At 40.1% G+C, this 21,517-nt stretch overlaps 1 protein-coding gene across 4 annotated transcripts in view; it reads right to left on the reverse strand.

Annotated features, from left to right (window-relative positions):
- PTPN3 (protein tyrosine phosphatase non-receptor type 3) overlaps nucleotides 1-21,517 on the reverse strand; it is a 1,694,656-nt gene that overhangs the window by 960,613 nt on the left and 712,526 nt on the right. For all 4 annotated transcript variants that reach the window (XM_069219598.1, XM_069219596.1, XM_069219595.1 and 1 more), the window contains 2 exons: nucleotides 16,330-16,374; nucleotides 11,857-11,909 (listed from right to left, as the gene is read on the reverse strand). In XM_069219598.1, coding sequence (XP_069075699.1) covers nucleotides 11,857-11,909; nucleotides 16,330-16,374 — 98 coding nt within the window. The remainder of the gene's footprint in view (nucleotides 1-11,856; nucleotides 11,910-16,329; nucleotides 16,375-21,517) is intronic.

Below are 21,517 nucleotides of genomic sequence, written 5' to 3' on the forward strand. Positions count from 1 at the left end.
GTCAATGTGAGCTTTCAAGGCAGGTCCTAATTCCTTGCTGCCTACTTTAAAAAACGTGTTATGCAGGGCACTGTTAGAGCTTTGAGTTGAGTTCTTGAATATCAGTCAGTAGGCTGGTTTGGCTACCTCTGAGGCAACCTCTTGCCTTCAAGTAAGGACATGATTAGTTTATTATGCACCCTCAAGAGTGCCTCGAAATTGCCTGGCCTCCCTTGAAACATCCAATTCAAATTGTCATTGCATTGTGCAATACGTTGGGCATTAATCAGCATTCTAAGGGCTGGCTGCTCTGGTTTGCTCCATTCGCTCATGTACAGCTGACAAAATCTCAGACTCCAAACTTGGGAAATGTGAGGTAGCAGACAGCTTTATTTTGCTTTGTGTCCTTAGCTGGGCAGTTAGCTGCTGACTGGGCTGGATGTTGCTAAGCATCAGCTGCACCACCTCACATCTTTGCGGAGCCAGGAGTACAAAGACACTTCATCTACAGCACAAACAGAGATGGTCCTGCAGTAGCCACTGCACCTAGCTGATTGTGAATTAAGGGGCACAGGAGGGAAGGACCTCACTGGGTGCCACAAGCCACACCTGAACCCTGTCAGGCCTCTTCCCTGGCTGTCGGGATCTACCTACTAGGTTAACGACACCTAGGGTCATCTACATCTCATTATCCCCACTCTCCGTCCCAGAAAACTGGTACAATCTTGGTATGTTCTAGTTGCACCAAGCGGCAGGAGGCAGTAATGGCAGTTAATGGCAGTTAACAGCAATAACAGCAGGGGAACAGCAGGGCAGGCTGTTAAGCAACAGCAGTAGCATAATACAGGCATGCAACCTGCAGATAATGTGCTGGTGCAGAATGGAAAGCTGCTTACTGTTGACTTCGGCCTTAGGTTGTAGATCTTCTCCTAGGCCACTTGGCAAGCCACCAGCGGTGACCATTGCCTCTACTCCGCACCACAGCACAATGCTCCACAGTCACTCCCCCAACCCTCCAGACCACTCGTCTACCCAGCCGCTTAACTAGTCAGTGGCTCCTAGTGGCTGCACAGGGTGAGCCGGAGGAAGAAAAGGCGGGGACAGGGTGAGCGGCATCAGGTGATCCCTGTGTCCTGGTGGATGTTTTCTGTGACAACAGGCTGGAACAAAATGAGACAAACGTTTGGCATCCGGAGTCTCTGACCACCGTTCGCATTCAGACCTGTGTCACCTCCTCAATAAGGAGAAATAACATATTAAGGATGGTAACAATTTTACTTTAAATTGAAACTGAAATAAAACAGTACCAAATTCAAACCAGGCAAAGGAAGAGTTTTAGGGAGAGAAATACCTGAAGCAAGAGCACAACAGTGTTGGAGTGATTACTGGAGACAATACACAGGTATAAGTGCTGCCATCATAAACTACAATGTAACATTTATACCCACAATAAAGAATTATTGATACACCCATGTGCTATAAAGTTTTTGTTCGTGTTTTTACTCATATGGAGGAGATACTGTGAATACTACAGTTGAAAGAAATAGGTGGCCCTTAGAAAATAATAATTTAAATAAGTTAATGACCGTAAAAAAGTAGACCAGATCATATGAGAGTTTTGTGGGAATTTGCAAAGGATATTCATAACTTGCAAGAATTCAGCTGCAATACTGAGAAGCTGATTAAGTAGGTTTAAGATGCTTCTTGAATCCAGTTGGGTACGGTCTCCTTTAATTAAGGGTCTGTCAGATGTTCCTGTGTGGGTTTGGTCATGCTTAACCAATGAAATCTAAGGGCTGTCTAGTGTTGTTGCATTCATTTCATGATCCATGATCCATGTCTTATGGATGCCCAAAGATCTAGAATTGAAGCTTAAGCCATTTCATGAATGAGGTCATAGTAGGTCATTTCTATTAGTAAAGTTGACATGCTGCAGACACTCCGCTGGTTCTACATCACACAATACTGCTATTCCAAATCAAATGCAGTGCATGCATCAAGATATAAGTAGAGCATCCACAGTGAATGACTCATTTAGCCTTGACCATAGTACAAAACAAAAACAGCCTCAGGATTTTTAAAAGACCAAAGTTCCTTCTTCATTACATATCACTTAGTACAGCAGAACAATTCAATGAAGCATAGTTAGATGTGTCCCCTGGAAGCTGTCTCATCAACAACTTAAAATGAACAATAACTAAAACGTCAGTGGATTCAATCACTACGTAACATATCAAGAGGACCAATGCCTGACATTCCCATAGTGGTGAAAAATCACTGGCGTTTTATTTTTTCATACCATACAAAATGAGATAGAGGACACAGGTTTCGCTCCCAGGAGATAACAAATTAATTTTATCATGGCAGGACAGTAAATGTGGTCTATGAATAGAAATCGGCGCTCATCGAAGTCACAGTCCGCAAAGAATCCATCTCATGAAGAAAGTCTATTTCAGTCATGATTGTATGCCCTCATGCCTGCTTCGTGACCATGATCTAGAAGCAACTAAAGCTTCTGAAATGTGGGAAACTTAACAGTGATTTCTTTTACTCTTGACAAGTCAGCTGCAGTAACCCCTTTAACCCCTTACTTAAACCTAAAAAAAAGCTGAAGAACTAAGAATATGCTGATTTACTGTAGTAAAAAGAACTTCCCATGCGGAGTATAACTTCAAATCTCTCTGAAATACAAACAATTACTACAGACAGCATTGAAATAGACACGAGTATCAAAACAGATAAGTATATTCAGTTTCAATTTGATTCTCTGCTTCACAATTTTTTTTTTCAAACAACAAAAAAACGATATAACAGAAACAATTGTTTTGCCAAAGAAGTAAAAAGAAAATATATGGGGAATCAACAATGTAAGTGTTGGCATATGAAAAAGACCATTAACAATTTTCTTTATCAAACTCAGTTTCTCGAGTACCGGAAAACAGTTTGCAGATATTAGAGTTTTCTCTTTCGAAAATCAATTTATTCATTTTAAGGCAAAAATTGTAAACATTAGCACAACAATCCAGCAAAGTACATCCATCATTATACAGTTATGTTTCATGCGGATTGCTGAACACTGTTACATCACTTTACCTAAAACAGAAGGCCAAAATGTCATCCCTAGTTATATACACTCTCCCTCGCTTTAAGGAGGAGTGTTATTTAGAAGGCCAATGATCAGCATTAACATTTCTGCCCTTTCCACTAGGTCTCCAGTAAGTTTCTCATCCCCTTGCGTTGGTTCCATATGTTGTTCATCCACCATCACCCACTCCAGCAAATTATTCTTCCACCATGCCACACACGGGGCACTCAGAAGCACAAAGTGTATGGCAATCTGCCTGTTTTGCCTGGACAGACCCAAAGGCCCACAATCTCAGTTTCATTTTACAGCGTTTACGCTGCTAACATATCCCCAGGAAGTAGGTTTTAAATGATATCTCCATATTCAACCCTGTTAATTCATTCATAACCATTTCTACTCTCCCCAAGACTCTACTACCATCGGACATTTCCATATCATATGTAAAAAGATTGGCCAGAGGCGCCTGACATCAGTCCCAGGCAGGCGCTCTGCCTGCATAGGTGAGGACCAATTTTCTTGGCGTAAAGTATGTTTTGTGGAGGTGATTTAAAGTGGGCATTAGGGGGATATTTTTTTATCAAGTTTTTTACCATTTCAGTGTCAACCTGTGCTTCGACAATCTGCCTCTCATCTAAAGCGGATCTGGTCCGTATCTCCTCCTGTATCTTGCACTAATGCTAGTTGTTTACATCTCGCCGTGTCTAACAGTCTCTGCCTCACCAGATGTTAAGTGGGAGCCTATGCAAGTGTATTCCAAATAAAGGGTGCTGTGTGTGCTAGGCAAGCATACTGCAGAAACTGCCCTGTTTCCATCCCAAATTGCTCATGTGCCAGGTCAAAAGTGATGCACCTGTTAGTGGGGAATAATTTGCCTATTTCCCAGCAGGCTCCATACTGCCATCCCTGACACAACATGTCTTTCTTCAAATCATGAAAAGGCTTCAGGGACCATTTAGGGATACTGACAGCAAAAGGAGACCGCCCAAGAAACATCACCACTACTCTGCGCCACAAGTCTGATGCATGCTAAAACAAATAAGGTACATCTCTTGGGTACACCCGCTCCCTTCATAAACAACTTCGGTAAAAAGTGCAGGCCATATGTACCAGCCAGTATAGAATTCTCCCTATTATCGTCATACTCAAACCAATGAATGGCATGCTGTTGTTTCACAACCGCATAGTATAAAAAGAGGCCTGGGAGTCCAATGCCCCCCTCTACCCACTAGAGCTTTAGTGTACCTAATTTAATCCGGCAACGCCTCCCCGCCCATACCAGTACACACATTAAGCTATCCAACCAACCAAACACAGCATTCAGATACAGCAGAAAGTATTTTTCACACATGAAGACATTGAGGCAAAAAACACATATTTGCCACTGATAATTGCCCCATAGTAGAAAGGAGTAATGTTTTCCAGAAGTCAGCTGCTTGACTGTGCACCACTCTCCCCGTATTGAGTACCAAGCCTGCGGCCAGCCAGACACCCACATCCCCCAAGTATCGGAAACTATGTTGTTCCCACTCCAGCCCCATTTTAAGCAAGAGAAACTGGTATTCCTGCCCAAAGAAAACCATCTAAACTGATAGAGATTAATGCGCAGTCCAGTTCCACTCCAAGCTCCTCCACACTATTCAGCCACTGGGGCATCGATCTAATCGGGTCCTTTAGATTTACCAACATGTCATCTGCGTATAAGGATATGCTATCGGATACTGCCTTAAAACCTGATTCCCCAAGGATGTAGCTGTCTCCACAGTCTACAAGCCAATGATTCAATCGCCAATGCGAATGGCAGAGGTCATAATGGGCAACGCTGTCTCAACCCTTTCTCTAGGGCCCAATAGTCAGATATTATACAACTTCTACAACCACGAGCCCTTGGAGCAGTAGAAAACAAATGCTCCCAGCTAATGTACCGCGACCCATATCCCTTATCACTGCCCACAAAAATTACCAATACACTGTGTCAAAGACATGTTTCAAATCCAAAGACGCAAGTGCATAATCCTCCTCCGACGACTCCAATCCCTGTATTAGATGGATAAGTCTCTTGATTTTAAAACTGGTATTTCTACCTGGGATAAACCCTGTCTGGTACATCTTAATCAATGAGCCAATGAGCCAAATGAGCATATGTACCAGTGCCTTGCCCAACCGTTTAATATTTCTGTTTAACATTGACAGAGGTCTTTACAATGCCATTTTAATAGGGTCTTTGTCCCGCTTAGGAATCAGAACAATAACTGCTTCTTGCACCAGGGGCGGCAGTTGTCCCTGTTCATGAGCTTAAAAAAAACACCAATAGCCTATCCAAAATAAGTGAAGGAAGCAATTGATAAAGCTCTGCCAGATTATGTCTGCTCCCAGGCCTTCCCCTTTTTCTTCTCTTCCAAAGCCTTCTTCAGATCTCCTACCTCAAGTGCGGAATCTAAAGGGTGTTGCTGCTCATCCGTAAAATACAGATTCACCAGTCTCAAGTATTCCAAAAACGGCCGCCTTAGGAAACTCCATGATCTGTGAGAAACAGTCTTTCAGGTATTTTCCTCACTTAGCATTTATACAAACCCTAACCACTATGACTGACCCCCCCCCCCCCCGCCCACCTCCCAAACCCGCCAACCAACCTCATCCTTTTCCTCTGGCTGATCAAAGATTATTGCAAAACACCTTGGAGTTCCATGGAGTTCATCTGTATGGTCACAGAATTCCTCAGTGACTTGCAATACCCTTATAAAGTATGGCAGTGTGTACGTCATCTGATATATACCTGCAGTTCCCTGACAGCAGTAGAAATTCAACTAATCAAAGTACTACGAAATGTATAGTTAAACAGAAATAATTATCACTGAAGACTTTAATTTAAAATTAATGAAGTCCCTACATGAATATGATGTCGCCCCGTAACTTGATTCAAAGAGGGGCATGTCCCCTTGCGGGTCTACTCCACAGAGACAAGACAAAACTGGTTTGATTTTAATAGACTTCCTGCATGCCTGCAATTTAAGGGCTACTAGCGTCTGAGCTCCTTCAGACTTTTATTGTAAGTAGGGGCATGTCTTAAATGGTTAACATACAATGCTGGTTTGCTTCACAGACACTGTTTAACCATAAGTGACATTTCCACAGGTACAAGAATGGAAAGTGATCACTTCAAACAGGTAATAGGAACTGGCCTTGTTCAGATAGTAGAAACGTCTTTAAATGCTCATTAAAATCGTTGCTTCAATCAGAAGATTCACGTTAGGTTCACAAGTAATTCATATATTTAACACTTGGAAAGTATTACAAATTGAAACTTATAAGTTTGACAATGCCCCCGCTGTTAGTAATGTTAAATAAAGTAATAATATATTTATGTATTACCTGTCTAGGTCAAGACCACTTAAATCCTGTAGAAAACCATCACTTAAGTCACATATTCAATGGTACTGAGGGGAGTTTAAAAACAGGTGCAATGTGTACAAGTAGAAGTAAAAATAAAATACCAAATATTCCCCTTGACACAGTTGCAGATTGATGTGGTAAAAAACGATTGTGGTAAATTTGTGTGAAACACCAAACGTAGATTTCAGGTGATCAATTATTTGAGACTAGAAGCTTCTCCTAATTGAGGTGTTCCATCCCACGACTTGAGGGACACTGTTTCTGATTTCTTTGCTTAAAAAATAGCCTAAATATGTCTTTCAAGGAATTAATCCTTCTAACTATTGATAAGGATATCAAGATAGCCAAAGCCTTCAAATATGGTTCTCCCCTTGACCGCTGTAAAGCTTTCCTCCATCATTTTACAGTTCACATACTAGCATATACCATAATATATAAAAGCTCCCCCCCCCAAACAACAAATACTTTAGAGGTCACAGACAAACTGGGAAGGTAAATGCCACAAAACACAAAAACTAAGGAAGCCCCCTATTTCCTCCAGATCAAATCAATTCAAATTATATAAATTTTCTGGACAGATATATATATATGTATATTTGTAAAAATATTTTTCCTTGAATTGGCTAGAAAGTACAGGAGTATGAAATACAGGGATGTGGAATTCCTATAGCCTGATGCCCGGGACATATTGGTTGGGGTCAAGGGCAACAGGTTTTCATGTTAATTTTGTTCATAGAACAACTATGCCCAACCCCATGTTGCACAAACCATTTGCCTGGCTGCTAGTTTACAAAGAAGGGAACTGTCTGCAGTTGAGCTAATACGTGTGTCCATACGTTAATCCTGTTCGATCTTGTATTTATGGTTCAATAACGAAAAGCCTTCATTATTAGTATGAGTGCTGTAAATATACCTTTTAAGGTCACACTGCACTACTGACAGTGGTTCCAGTAAGAAAAAAAATAAAAAAGTGCACACACTTGAAAGCTTTAACAATATGAGGCTAAGTCTAATGCTCCCAGAATGCTCTTTGATTAGATGCAAATGTTTGCAGAAGCTTGTAAGCAGGTTGGAGACATGGGCAGAAGACAACCAGCTGCTCACTTAATTGCAGTTTGGGTCCAGGAGCGAGGCTGGTACCTAGGAGTAATGCATGAACCTAAAGCTTATTATAAATACACCTTAGTCAAGAAAGGTTAGGTCCACCTGTGCTTCGCAGACCTAAGCAGTGTGTTCAATTTGGTAAATCATGCTAAACTGTGATGCACTTTGGAAAAAATGAGCACCCGGATAGATATCATTTAATTCCTTTCACAGCTGTATGATTGCCTGACTATCCGCTGAGGGTATGGGATGAACAAGAAATGTACTGCAGGTTTGCTAATTACCTGAGGCATTTGTCAAGGTTGTGTTTTTGTCCCTTTTTTGTTTCACTTTATATTGATAGGGTGGATACGTCTTGCAGGAGGTGAATGCTAAAGCCCCAAAGGCTGGTGAGTAATCGACTCCTGTCCTCCTATACCCTGCTGATGCAGTATTGCTCTCTAGAACGGCAAATGGTTTGCAGCGACTTGAAATTCAACCTAACAAAAACTGTTACCATGGTGTGTGGGTCAGGGAAAGTAAAAAAGAGAACCCACTTTGCCAAAGATCAGGAATTGGCAGAAATTTTAAACTTATGTATTTGGGTATATATTTCTAAAATAATGGGCATCAGGCACCCCAACGCGAAAAGAGGGAAACTGACATTTTTAAGAACGTCAGAAGCCCTCTTTAGATTTACCGCCAAGACTGAAAGTAAGCTTACAAGATAAATATTGCAATTGTATTAGATCAAATGTATATCCATTGTGATTTATGGGCCCCACTGTGGGCCATAAGTGTAATATTACAGACACAGGAGAATCTTTTCTTATGTAGATTTTTGGCGGTGCCGCATTCCACTTCTTCTTATATGGTTCACAACAAATTGGGATTGCCCTATTTAGAAGGCATTATTCACATTAGCCCCTTTTTAATGTTTTCTAAGATTTGGAGTAAGTTAGGCACACATTTCACCAAGGAGATAATTAGACTACTTAGCTCTTGAATATGGAGAGAAAATACCATTGTTGGCATATGTAAAAAGTCTTGCTAAAGAGATGGAAGCAAATATTAGTACTGAAGATCCAGCAAGCTTCCTATGCTAGAGTAAAAATGAATTGACAACAGTCCCATTAGCCCACAGTCCTGCGAGGAGGGAAGAGAGAAATCCAAACCATCGGTTTTGAGATACTGCTCTGGATATGTGCAACAAAGTATTCAAAGTTATTTGGTAGTAGTGTCAAACACTCAGGATAGATGTTATCTTATTAGATTCCGCTTGGGCACTTTGTAACTTATAGTAGCCTTCCATAGAATGGAGGAATGGGATGATGAATTGCCGAAGTGCCCATGTGATAGTAAATATTTACAATCCACCCTGCATTTTATCCTGTTTTGTAGATTTTAAAGGATATTAGAACAAGTATTTTACAGCTTTGATTTTTGCCACAACATTTTTTTTATAATAAGGATACTTTTAAATATTTACCCAAGCTTGATACTGAGGATCTATATTACACAGTTTCTGTATTTATCCAGGCTGCGATTAAATGACGGAAAACATATAAACATTTAGAAGGTTTATCTTACGAGCCTGAATGATGACTCAATGTGTATTATACACTTTGTGAAATAATAATCTATGAGATCATTCTGACCCAATGAAGGATGAAGTAATACGAGTTGTTATAATCATCCCTATATATGTATTTAAGTTGATTAATTAACTTTTTTGTCACAACACTTGTAAATATTTCTGATGACAATGCATTGTGATAATATGCTGTCCTGTATTTTTATGACTATTTATGGATTTTTTAATACTAATAAAGGTTTATGACCGACTGGCTTCTCTAATCTAACATAAAGCTTTATGTAGGCATTGATGAGGAAGGTATACCTTTCTCCGCCATATAAAAACCTACCATTTACAATAACCTCAGCCCTGCCTACTAAGGTGGTTAAGAATGAGCTCCAAAGAATCTTCAAGAAGATAAGATCCCAAAACAGTACATTGCTAAATTATTACTCCCTGCCTAAAACCAAGTAGTGCAGATAACTAGTTTACAGAAATCAATTATCATCCCAACGATCCTAGTCATGGGAGAAAAATATTACATGGTGCAATAAGTAAATAGGAGGACGAATATGGAGTATTGAAGTGAGAGTATTTATAGTTGGGCATTAATATACAGCTACTAAGCGGCAAAAAGTAAAAGAAGAGCAACAGTACATACAGTACCATCTATGAGAAAAAATTGTGTTAAATTGTTGGTGGGCTAACTGCAGGAAAAAGCCACAACAGATCTAATAAATCAGAGAAAGATAATTCTCTCCCCCTGCCTACTATACAGTATGCAACACACTTCTAATTCGAATTAAATAAAGATCATGAGCAATTAGTAAACAATAATTCAAATGAAGGAGTTATTCACATGTTGGTTTCAAAAGTATATGTTTTGTGTATTTGAAGAGTGCATGGCTACCCTAGGGCTTCCCAGCACTAAGGTGAGCAATAGAGCAGAGCAACGTGGAGCAATGCAGGTAGACTTATTGTGGGAGGAGCCAAGCTTTAAGCAATTTTCTAAACAAAGCTCATTGTCAAGGCATTTCAAGTTGGTGTGGAGTTCCATAGTTTTGAGATCGGATATGAAAATGACCCTCCCCCCCTCCCAATCTAGTCCTGTAGAATCCAGGAACCTTCAGTAGTCAGCTAGAAGCTGACCTTAGAGGTCTAGGCAGACAGTAGGGAGAAAGAAGCATCCTAATCTTGGGAGGGACTTTAGTGTTGAGTCCTTTGTAAACCAGACATAGAGATTTAAGTTTCATTAATGTTCCAGTGGGAAGCCAATGTTGCATTCCCATGGCTTCTTTTACTGAAGCTGATCTCAGGATTTTAAGAAGAGTCCTGGTGGCAGCATTTTGGACCACAAGCAACTTTTTGATGATGTATTTTGGGGAGTCAAGATAGAGGGAGTTGCCATAGTCCAACCGAGATAGATCCAAGATTGAACTACTATTCTTGTAAAGGCCTCTGGGATGAGATCCAGAATTTTGCATAGGGTCCTCAGAACACCGACATAGGGGGTTGCAAGCTTTTTTGCTTGCCTATCAATAGATAGAGCTTTATCCAGCCACATATAAGGGAGGTAGGGAAAGGAGGGTTCCAGACACACTGTGGTCAACTGATCACAGGATGGGGAACAGGGCTGTTCCCCAGAATCATTAGCTCAGTTTTTTCTCCTTTCAATTGTACACAGCAATTCTCCATCCAGGTGGTCACTTTTTTCCAGGCAGGAGGCTAGCTGATGATGTTGAAACTTTCTGTCCTGGGCAACAGATACAACTAGCTGAGTATCATCTGCCTATGAGACTAATGAAAGTCCAAACTCCTGCACAATGCCTGCCAGAGGGTGCATATAGACATTGTGGGAATGACAGCCAAACCCTGTGGGACCCCATACCTCAGTAGAAGGGCATCCAAGGAACATGAGCTTTCATAGATTAAAAAAGTTCTGTCCCTCAAAAAGGAGATATCTATTTAAGCACATTATTCTCAACTTCTGCTTCTTTAAGTCCAAATCTAGCATAGTTTTGAGTTACTCAGTGACTGCCAGGAGGACTGTTACCATACTGTGCTGAGCATGTGCTGAGCATGAAAACCCATTTGAGTAGTGTACAGGCACTGATTTTCTTCAAGGAACTTTGAGAGTGTTTCGTTAACGTTTTTCAAGGATCTTACCAATAACAGGCAGCAGGGAAATTGGTCAATGGTTCCCTTGAGCGGTGGGATCGAAATACTTTTTTTTAGCAGGGGTTTAATTAGTGCATGCTCCACTTCTCTGAGACAACTCCAGTGTAAAGTGAGAGGCTGAGTAATTCAAATAGAGATGGAAGTATGACTTGCAGTCTTTGGGACAAAATGTGTGTCAGGGCTGGGTCTAATGAAGAGCCAGATTTAACCCTGCTAATTAATGAAAAATAAATATATATACTGCAAGATAAAGCATTTCACAGGATAAAGAAAACTGCTGTACTAAGAAAATAAGATTTTTAATTAGCACATCTGTTGCTGTGCCCAGCCTACAAAGGAGGCTTTCTACTTTGGGCTTTTGCAAGCTTGCTCTGGAGTGGTGAGATTTCTAAAACAAGATAATAATTAGCTAAGAAGTAGGAAGCGGGCCAAATGTACCATTAATTTGTCAGCTTTAAAATGTGCACGTCATGCTATATAAACATACTTAAAACATACCAAAAGACATTGATAACATTTGCAACCATGCTTGTATCAATTACAACACTTTTACCAAAGTACTTACACTGTACAGCATATGATGCAAGGACAACAGCAGAATTAATGGGGCATGATAACCTAAGAGAGGAAAAATATATTTATAAAAGTACACAATATTTGTTAATTTTCAAAAACATCAATGATAAAGTCATTAGTTATGTATATATTTACAAATAATATCAGCTAAGATACAACCATAAGTGTTTATGGGACTCATGACCTCCATTATTACAATTAATGCTGACAATTTTACGTCTTTACTCAGAAGGAAACCTTCGTTTCCCAGTAAATATACATTTTTAACTACAGTAAATACAGAATTGAGTCATTCTTTCAGCTGTTAATCAATACTTGTCAGACCAATGGCTCTACAGATTAACACACACAATATACATATATATATATATATATATATATATATATATATATATATATATATATATATATATATATATATATATATATATATATATATATATATATATATATATGAGAAATGCCTTTCCTACTGTAGTTTAAATAGATGCACATGTTCATGTATTTGTAATACAATGATACTGTTTTCAAATGAATATATGCCTGCATTAAATACCTGGCTGCTTACATCATTAAATGGTGATCTGCTCACCTTGTTGGCTCTGGCATTCATAGACCATGTTAGCTGGCTACCAAAAAGAAACTCTGCTTTCCCGTCCACCGCTAGATATGTAGGCACATGATCCAGGACCTCATCAAACCCTGTTTCGTGCAGTACCACACAGCAGTACCACATTGCAGTCATGTTGTGCGTTAGGACCTATACCAGCCTTCCCTTGCACATCAGTATGAAGGCCTTCAGGGTCAGACAGATCACCTAAGACTCCAAAATATTGTGGTGGAGACAACTTTGCTCTGTTCATCTGGAGACCAGAAGCCCATAATCTCCACCTCACTCTGCATGCACAACCCTGTAATGATGTATTTGTTACAGCTGTGACATTCGGGTGGGTAAGGGAGAGACGCCTGCCAAATCTCAACATGGCACTTGTCTGCTACCACATGAGGTCCTGAGCTGTATCTTGAGAGATCTAGACACAGTTGGCGAGGCAACCTTGCTGCTGGAATCAATGAAACCTTGGATTCCACTGCAGGGTATGCATGTGCCATCTGGCATACGGGACAACAAGGATCAACAAGGTAGGAGCTCAAGAATCCTCAGAACCATCATGCCTGAGACCCAGAATTGAGCCCATAATATCCAGATCATATTCTAAATGCTGCAATGGAGGAAAGGCATTGAACGGTACAGTGTCCAGGATAGACCCTACAAAGGGAATCCTCTCCACTGGGCTCAGGTGGGACTTTGGCTCACTGATAGAAAACCCCAAGGAGATCAAAGGCCCAGCCGTTCTCACGAGGTTGTCTGTAACTGACTGTCAATAGCTGGCCTTAATCAGCCAGCTGTCGAAGAATGGGAGTACATGTGTCCCCCGACCTCTAGAGATGAGCTGCGACCCTCATCCTCATTTTTGTGAACACCTGATAGGTGGTGGTAATGTCAAAGAAGGTATAACAAATTGGAAGGTCTCCAGTTGCACTGTGAGCCCCAGGTAGCATCTGTGGCCAGCAGAATGACATTCAAATAAAAATAAGTGTCCTGCAAGTCCAAGAACACTGTCGGATCTGCTGGTGCCAGAGCGGAGAGGCTCTGAGCCAGAATGAGCATTTTGAATTTGTCATTTCTCAGAAAGGAGTTTCATGTCCAGCACAGGCCTGGAAGTATCACAGCCCATCCCTCTTTAAGTACAAAACGCATTCAATGGCACCCTTGGCCAGCAGTCTGCTATAAGGGGAATATGAAGAAGATCATAGTGGGGTCCAAAATCAAATTAATTCAATATTTCAAAAAGTTATTTCTTATTTATTTTGTTGATGGCTTGACAGTTTTATATTAGACAAAGTTCAAAAAAGTTGTTTTGTTTTACTCAACATAATTTAAATTTCAAAACAGGACAATAGCAATTCAACAAGTTTTGTCATTATAACTTTAGTTTTGTCGCTTCCTCAGTGATAAGCTATTTGTCAGTTATTTTAATCATGAGCAAGTATCTTCTTCAAAAGAATCAAGGTTTGTTCTTTTTGCAACACATTTTAAGTAGTTGTCATAAAGGCATGACAACCAGCCATGCATGCACCAAATCGAGACAGAAGTGAATATGGGAAGGAAATAAGAGGTGACGAAGAAATGAAAGGTACAGGAGTACCCTTTTGAACTATTTTTAAAGCCCATTGGTCTGAAGTAATAGATTTCCAGCCAGGGCAAAATACTATATCCTAGCCCCATTAGGTGATTATGGGCATGAAAGGCTAAGTCAAAACATCTTGGGAACCACTGCAGCAAGGGAGGACTACTGTCCCTGCTTGAGGGAACTGCCTCTACCGCCACCACGACCACCACCACCACAACCTTTGCCCACAACCTTTGCTGAGTCTGCTGTTGCATCACCTGGGAACATTGATACTAATAGTACGGTGAATTCATCTCTGTTTCTGGTGAAGTATTTAGCCCAAAGGCCTTTTGCAAGTCTAAGGGCAGCCCTTCATCAGTGTAATGATGGAAAAACATGTTCTCTTTCTCATTGTCATTGTCGTAAGGGAAATTAAGTGTGCCCTTACTGCATCAGAGTTACACCCAAAGAGGGTCTCTATCTTCTTATAGTAGTACATCACGGGAAAACAGGGCACACCAGGATCAAATGCAGAACCGGCTCAGAGTCAAAGGGCACTAGACCAACAGTTTTTTACCTTTCGACATCTGTGGACCCCCACTTAATCTCTACCTGACATCAGGGACCCAGCCTAAGCAATTTGAACTTCAAAACAATGGCCATAAATACAGAGTCTAGTATACATTAAACAGATGTACAAATCATTAGATATTTTATTTAATTAAAAAAACACAAATATGGAAATTAATGGGAGGTTTGAAGCTTTTCAATATTAAGTTTTAAAATAAAACTCGAAGCTATATGCTAGACTCTAAAATATAATTTTGTCTTTTTTGCATCTAATGTATTCTCTCTTTTAGTCAGTGCCTACCAGTGCTACAATTCGGGCCACCAATCTTCCACACTAGATTCTGTTTGCAGCACTGGCTCTGCTCCCACGCATGAAGCTCATGATACCAACTTACTTATTTACTTTTTAGTTTCCAATTTCTTCACATTTACAGAGAATTTTCACATTTTTAATTTTGCTTTCATATATGCATATGCATTATTAATCTGCTCATATTACTTACTTGTACAAGTAATCTTGGACCACCTAAGTAGGTGCTGCTGACATGCAGAGATCTACGGACCTCAAGTTAAGATACACAGCACTAGACCCTTCCATCTGAAATAGGATTTGCCCAGGACTGACCTTGTGTCCGAACCCAGCATCGTGACTTGGAGCAGAAGCTTAATTTCAAACACAACCTCTTCTTATGCTTGGCAATATAAAATCTTCACATCCCGCTTATGGACTGCATTAGGGTGTATGAGGGAGCACCTCAACACATATCTCTGAGTCATGACCACAGCCCAAGAACCATGGGCACACGTTGTGAATGGTCTGTGACCAACATCTGCTTCCTGCAGTTGCAGCATGGTTTTATCCCTGTTGTTTGCAAGAGAGACATCTTCCTTGGCACACTGTGACAAACTTAGGGTTTATCAGAAAACGGACAGAATCATATCAAAGCCCAGGAGAGAGGTATATGGCTGGCCACTAAAAAGATGGTGAACACCCACAAAATCTTGATTTTGTGGGTATTCACAAACCTACTTAGACAGCTTCACATTAATTCCTGCACCTGCACTTAGAGACACTAAATGCTGAAAGAACTTGTTCTAGCACGTCTTTCGCCATAGTTATTTCCATTAATTGTGCACACTTCGGACAATTTGCAGAAGTTAGCAGTGACAGTAAGAATATGCACCAAGAGTAGGTTTTACATAGCTTTCCATGAATGTTCATGGATATTTTTTGAATCCATTAACAGGTTCAAATCTATATATATATATATTACAGGTGGACACCTACGAAGCAATGGTTTACTTATCTGTTGTGAATGTTGACTAACTTGTTGGTCACAGCAAAAAAACAGAACATGCAAGTGAATAGTGCCTAGCATTTCGCTTTAAACGTGCCAAAAATATTTAAAGCCAACACAGTGATATATCTATGGAAGGCATCGGCAAAACAGAAGGCCAGATGGACAAAAAGCAAATTCAGTTAGTGGTTTGAATGACCCAGGTGAGAACAGGGCATTGTAGTTCAAGAAGATTGGCAAAGCAAAGGTTCTACAAACGACAACTGAGGAAATTAGTATCCTGGGCAGCAAGAAAACATTTATGAAAATATTTCTGAATGACTGATACAATAATACTTTGTAATCCTTTAAGATACCATCATCCCAACAAACTATACTTTGATCTCATAATTGAAAAAATCTATAACAATACATTTTCCTTACCTTCCCTCGAGAATATCACTCTTCAGTTGTAAAAAATATAAATGTCTGCAATAGATAATTAGAAGAAACATAATTTTGTCAAAAGGACGTAATATATGGAGTAAAATATATTTTACAGTTTGTTTTTATACACTGTTGCAGCATGCATGCATTAAAACCAATCTGAACACTGAAGTTACAGAAAGCACAAAGATGGGTTTACAGCTGTGACACTATAAAAGTCATATAGGAGACACTAAGGGGCTCATTACGAATTTGGCGGTCCCAATGCAGGACCGCCAAACTCGTTGGGAGGACACCACAGATGTGGCAGTGGCATACCCCCAGGCCCCTATTACAAGATTTGCACTGGCCTGACTGGAATGACCGTCGGAAACCTTGAAATAGAGCGTTCCCGTAAGTCAGACCGGCAGGAACAGTGCTATGAAATAGCAGTTGGCTCCCTTAAAGGAGCTGAGTGCTATCTCGTATCATACAGGGGGCTGACCAGCAGTGTGCATTCTGGTGGTGCTGGGCAGGGGGCCACTGCACTGACCAGGCCGTGGGCATGGGCAGTGCAGGGGCCCCCTATGGCCTCCTGCACTTTTTCTCTGCCAGCATTTTCATGGTGGGGAAACTACTATGAAAAGGCTGGCAGAGAATAAGGTTGTAATCAGCAGGGAGGTGCTGAGCTCAGCGCCGCCCTGGCTGATTACAACCAGGACTGCCATCACCCTATTGGGATCATCGATCCTGGTGGAGGCGGCGGTCTGTTGATGGGTCTGCCTGCCAAACTTATAATGTGGCAGTTGGACCGCCACCGAGAGGCAGGCAGTCTTGTCACCGCCAGCCTGGTAATGAGGTCCTAACTATCAGTGCAAACAGGTTTTGTCTCTCCTTAGGATGATGGCCTTATGAAGGCAGCCATGGAGCTCTCCTGTAAGGCCACATGGCTTTGAATGGTTGTCCATCATTCTCAGGCCCCAACACCACTCCACATAGAGCAAAACCAAATTTTATAAAACATGCAGTGATCTCATTTATAATCCATGTTATAGTGCCTCCTGACATCAGAACTCTGAGCATGCATAAAGGAATCCCAGGAACAGATGTTAATTAACCTTCAACATGGCTCTGCATAAAATTCCTCACCAACTGTCCTGGCAACTCTTTTCACCCCGTTAAGATAAAAGCACACAGGCCGGCCCCCAGAACTTTAAAAAAGTAGTATTGATCGGAGAATCCCCTGCTAGTTTCTTTGATCAGATATCTTTGGTGGCTTGATACTCTATTCGCTTGTGAGCAATCCTAACTCACGTGTCCGGATCTGGTCTCCTGTGGGCTCCATCACTCAGACTTTTCTGTCAGAGAATAATTTGGTACTGTATGTCTTTATTGTGAACCAATCCTCCAAAACCTCACTGCACAGCATCATAAAAAAAAAAACATACTTCTACACAATATTTGTGAAAAAGGTAATCCTAAATTACAACTGGCCAGAATCCTGTCCGAAAAAGTGAGTCTAGGGTAGTTTTCTGAAGCTAAAGAAATAGCTTTCAGGTTGAGGGATAAAGGAATCAACTTCTAAGAGGATGAGCCTCGAGAAGCTCTTCCAGTATTTGTATCTTGCTGGGTGAACAGTGAAACAGTTTGGGGCAAATGACTTTAGCCGTCTGATTAGTTAACTGTTATATAATATTGACTGACATGTATGTGAAATAAGATTTGAATTAACCTATACAACGTGATATTTGTGATACAAAGAATCTATTTCATTTTTTTTTAGTTAATGAATTTGCAAAACAATTCGACAGGGTTTAAAATCACCAGCCTGTAGGAACCTTTTTTATTTCCATGACAAAACAAATGCATTTTGTGTAAACGTTTGATTATATATATATTTTTTCTAAATCACAATCAGTGGTGAAGCAGGAACAGCTCAGAGTGAAAACATTTTTTTTTTTAAATCAGAAGACTGATGTTTTCGTTCAACCGGTCCTTTTTCTTGGGGCAGGTACAAAGATACTATCCCATGTTAACTCCAATGTAAAGAGGATCTAATGTCTGAAGAGAGATAACAAGAAGACCTATCCCTAAGCAAACCCCTGTCTGCAAATTGTTTCTGGTTCAGCAACAACCTTTACATCAACCAACTGGAATAACAATCCACAATTACAATGCATGCTTAAACAACACAAGATTAAATGAAAAGGAATAAATCAACAGTTAATTTACTCCAGGGTCTACCGATCAGGGACATTAGATACAAAGTAGAAGAAATGTTTACGGTGTTTGATGCTACAGCAATAATGTAGACATATTTGTACCTCTTTACGTTCTGATCTACTTTCCAAATAATATTTTGGCGACAAATGACAAAGAAAAAGATTTCTCTTGGTCAATGCAGACCTCCAATTTTTAATTGTGAGCTAGATCTACTGTTGTCCAACTCCTTTTAATGTTATGCTATGCAAACAACAAATCAAAACAAAGGTATGCGCGCAAGTTCTCCCAAAATGTGCCATTCATAATTTTCAAATCAATGCATTAAATATTTTAAAGATTTTTTTGTTTCAGCTAGCATCAAAGGAAACAAAAAAGTAGGTTTCATGGGTTCTATCATCACTATTGTTCTGCATAGCTGATGTTTCACATCTCACACCAAACGAATATTACACAATAGATATTTGAATGGAATTAGACCCTTCTTTCCCTTCATGACATACTTGAACAGCACAACTTCCCTAGTCCATCACAAAACAATGAGATGTTTCCTTAAGACTGCAGATAATCATCTGGCCTTTACTCTCTGGCCCTTCACCTATTCACTGGTCCCTGGTTTTAACACTAACCGGAAATCCCCTGGATGTTGCCATTCCAGGACATCAATGCCCTCACATTTAACATAAACTGTGCTTTCCAATCAAATCAACCCCTTCCTATCACTAGTCAATCTTCACATCACAAGGATGAACGATAAAGCGCTCTGATAAAATGGTGATTCTTGACCCAGAACCCACTAGTATGCACTAGCAGATCACGTTTAACTCTATTATTAGTGCATAGAATTTTATTTTATAGCAACACATTGTTTCTCCCAGCTATGTAGGACTATATTTCTTCACAATATCAACAAATACAGTCAATAAAGATTTTTTAAGACAACTGTCTCATCTGCACTTCCTTATTGCTCATTACTAACTGAACTCTTATTTATAGTTCAGTAAAATTCTCGAACAGGACGAAGCTAAGACCAAGATGTAACATTGGAACAAATTATTTGTTTACCACCTGGTCACGAGTTATTCATGCGTGTTTACGCACCTTTCTGCCAGGTTGCATGTCAAAATGTTTCTAATGCCTCTTCGCAACCTCCTGGTGTTTATCAAGAGCTTTATCTCAAGGGCTAACATCAACAACTAGTAAATGTTCAAGTCCTGAATGGCATTCGAGGCCCAAACAATGTACTACTAAAAATATCTGTCTGTCGTGGCGGAAACTAAGAGACACTACTTACTTGAAATTTACTAAGGAGGTCTGCAAAGAACAGCAAATGCAGGGTACAATCCTGACAGAATTCAATGGTACCGTGATAAGGACAGAACCATGCATCTCATCAAAAAAGGTGAAGTTTTTCACTGATGCTGCGGGCAATACTATGCACAGCATGGTGTGCAAAGAGGTGGTCCGATAACTGGAAGGTGAGGGTCCTAATAAAATATATCACATTCTGGAACTGTTGGAGGATGGATCCTGTTGGCCATTGAATTTTCTGTAGAATATCATAAATGTGGAGTGAACATGAATGATGAAAATACAAAAGCAAATTGGCATGCATATTAAAGAAACTACATAAAAAAAAATCGGATATTTGAATTGGAATTTTTCATTTATTATTGTTTACATTTTGTGTGTTTACATTTTGTGTATACCGCTATACTTATGTGTGGCTGTCAAACATCCACATACAATGGTTTGGAAGACTTTGAATAAGATGGGAACAGGGCTTACAACATTCTTCATTGCTGGTCTGAAGTGCTAATGATACGCTTTGGGGTGGAGGTGTGCGAAGGGGGGAGGGGCAGCATCTTCAAAACACTTCGCTGGAGCAGCTATTGGCAGTTCTGAGGAGGAGCCTAACAACCGTAGTCAGTATGACAGCACTCCCCAGCAACACTGTTGTGAGCTGATACCGCAATTCAAATGCAAGGGATCCAAAGAGAATGGGGCAGTTGAAAAGTCCAGGAGGAAACTCAACACTGTAATGAACTAGCTTTGAAACTGTGTGAGATCGGCATTCATACACCACTGACTGGTAAACATTTGTGTTCCAAGCTAATATTTGGTCCATTTATCAGGCATAATGTTAGACCTGACAGCCTTACGGTGGTCTTTTCCTAAACTTTTTGCCTGTTTCCCTGATCTTTTTGCTGATTTATTTTCGTTGGCCTTAGGAATCTGATGACTTTGCCCCTGCTGACCAGTGCTAAAGGGCATGTGTTCCATCCCCTAAACATGGTTAGATTGGTAGGTCCACAATCAGCATATTTAATTTACTTATAAATCCCCAGTAAAGTGCACTACATGTGCCCAGGGCCTGTAAATTAAATGCTACTGGTTGGACTGCAGTACTGCTTGTGCCACTCAATCAACTAGCCCTTAAACATATGTCAGGTCTGCCACTGCAGAGCCTGTATGAGCAGTTTGCACGCCCATACCAACTTGGCATTTAAAATCTCTTGCCAAGCTGCACTCAGAACCGGAAAACAACAGATATAAACTAAATATTGACAACAAAACTCTCAACTCAGTATACATAACTATAAAAATCAATACTGAGCACACAAATATCGTTGCCAAAAACACATATTTTCACATATTTTGATAACAAAAATATTGGAAACAGAATATAGCCACCTATAAATAAACATATAACATGTCAAAAATATTAATTATCACAATATAGACTACAAAATTATCAAGAAATAGCTAATAAAAACAATTTTAACATAAACCAATTACTTCAAATAAAACCTAAATGTATAATAAACTTCTAGAATTAAATTCAAATATACAGGGAGTGCAGAATTATTAGGCAAATGAGTATTTTGACCACATCATCCTCTTTATGCATGTTGTCTTACTCCAAGCTGTATAGGCTCGAAAGCCTACTACCAATTAAGCATATTAGGTGATGTGCATCTCTGTA

Source organism: Pleurodeles waltl, chromosome 2_2 (genome assembly GCF_031143425.1).
Source record: "Pleurodeles waltl isolate 20211129_DDA chromosome 2_2, aPleWal1.hap1.20221129, whole genome shotgun sequence".
NCBI lineage: Eukaryota > Metazoa > Chordata > Amphibia > Caudata > Salamandridae > Pleurodeles > Pleurodeles waltl.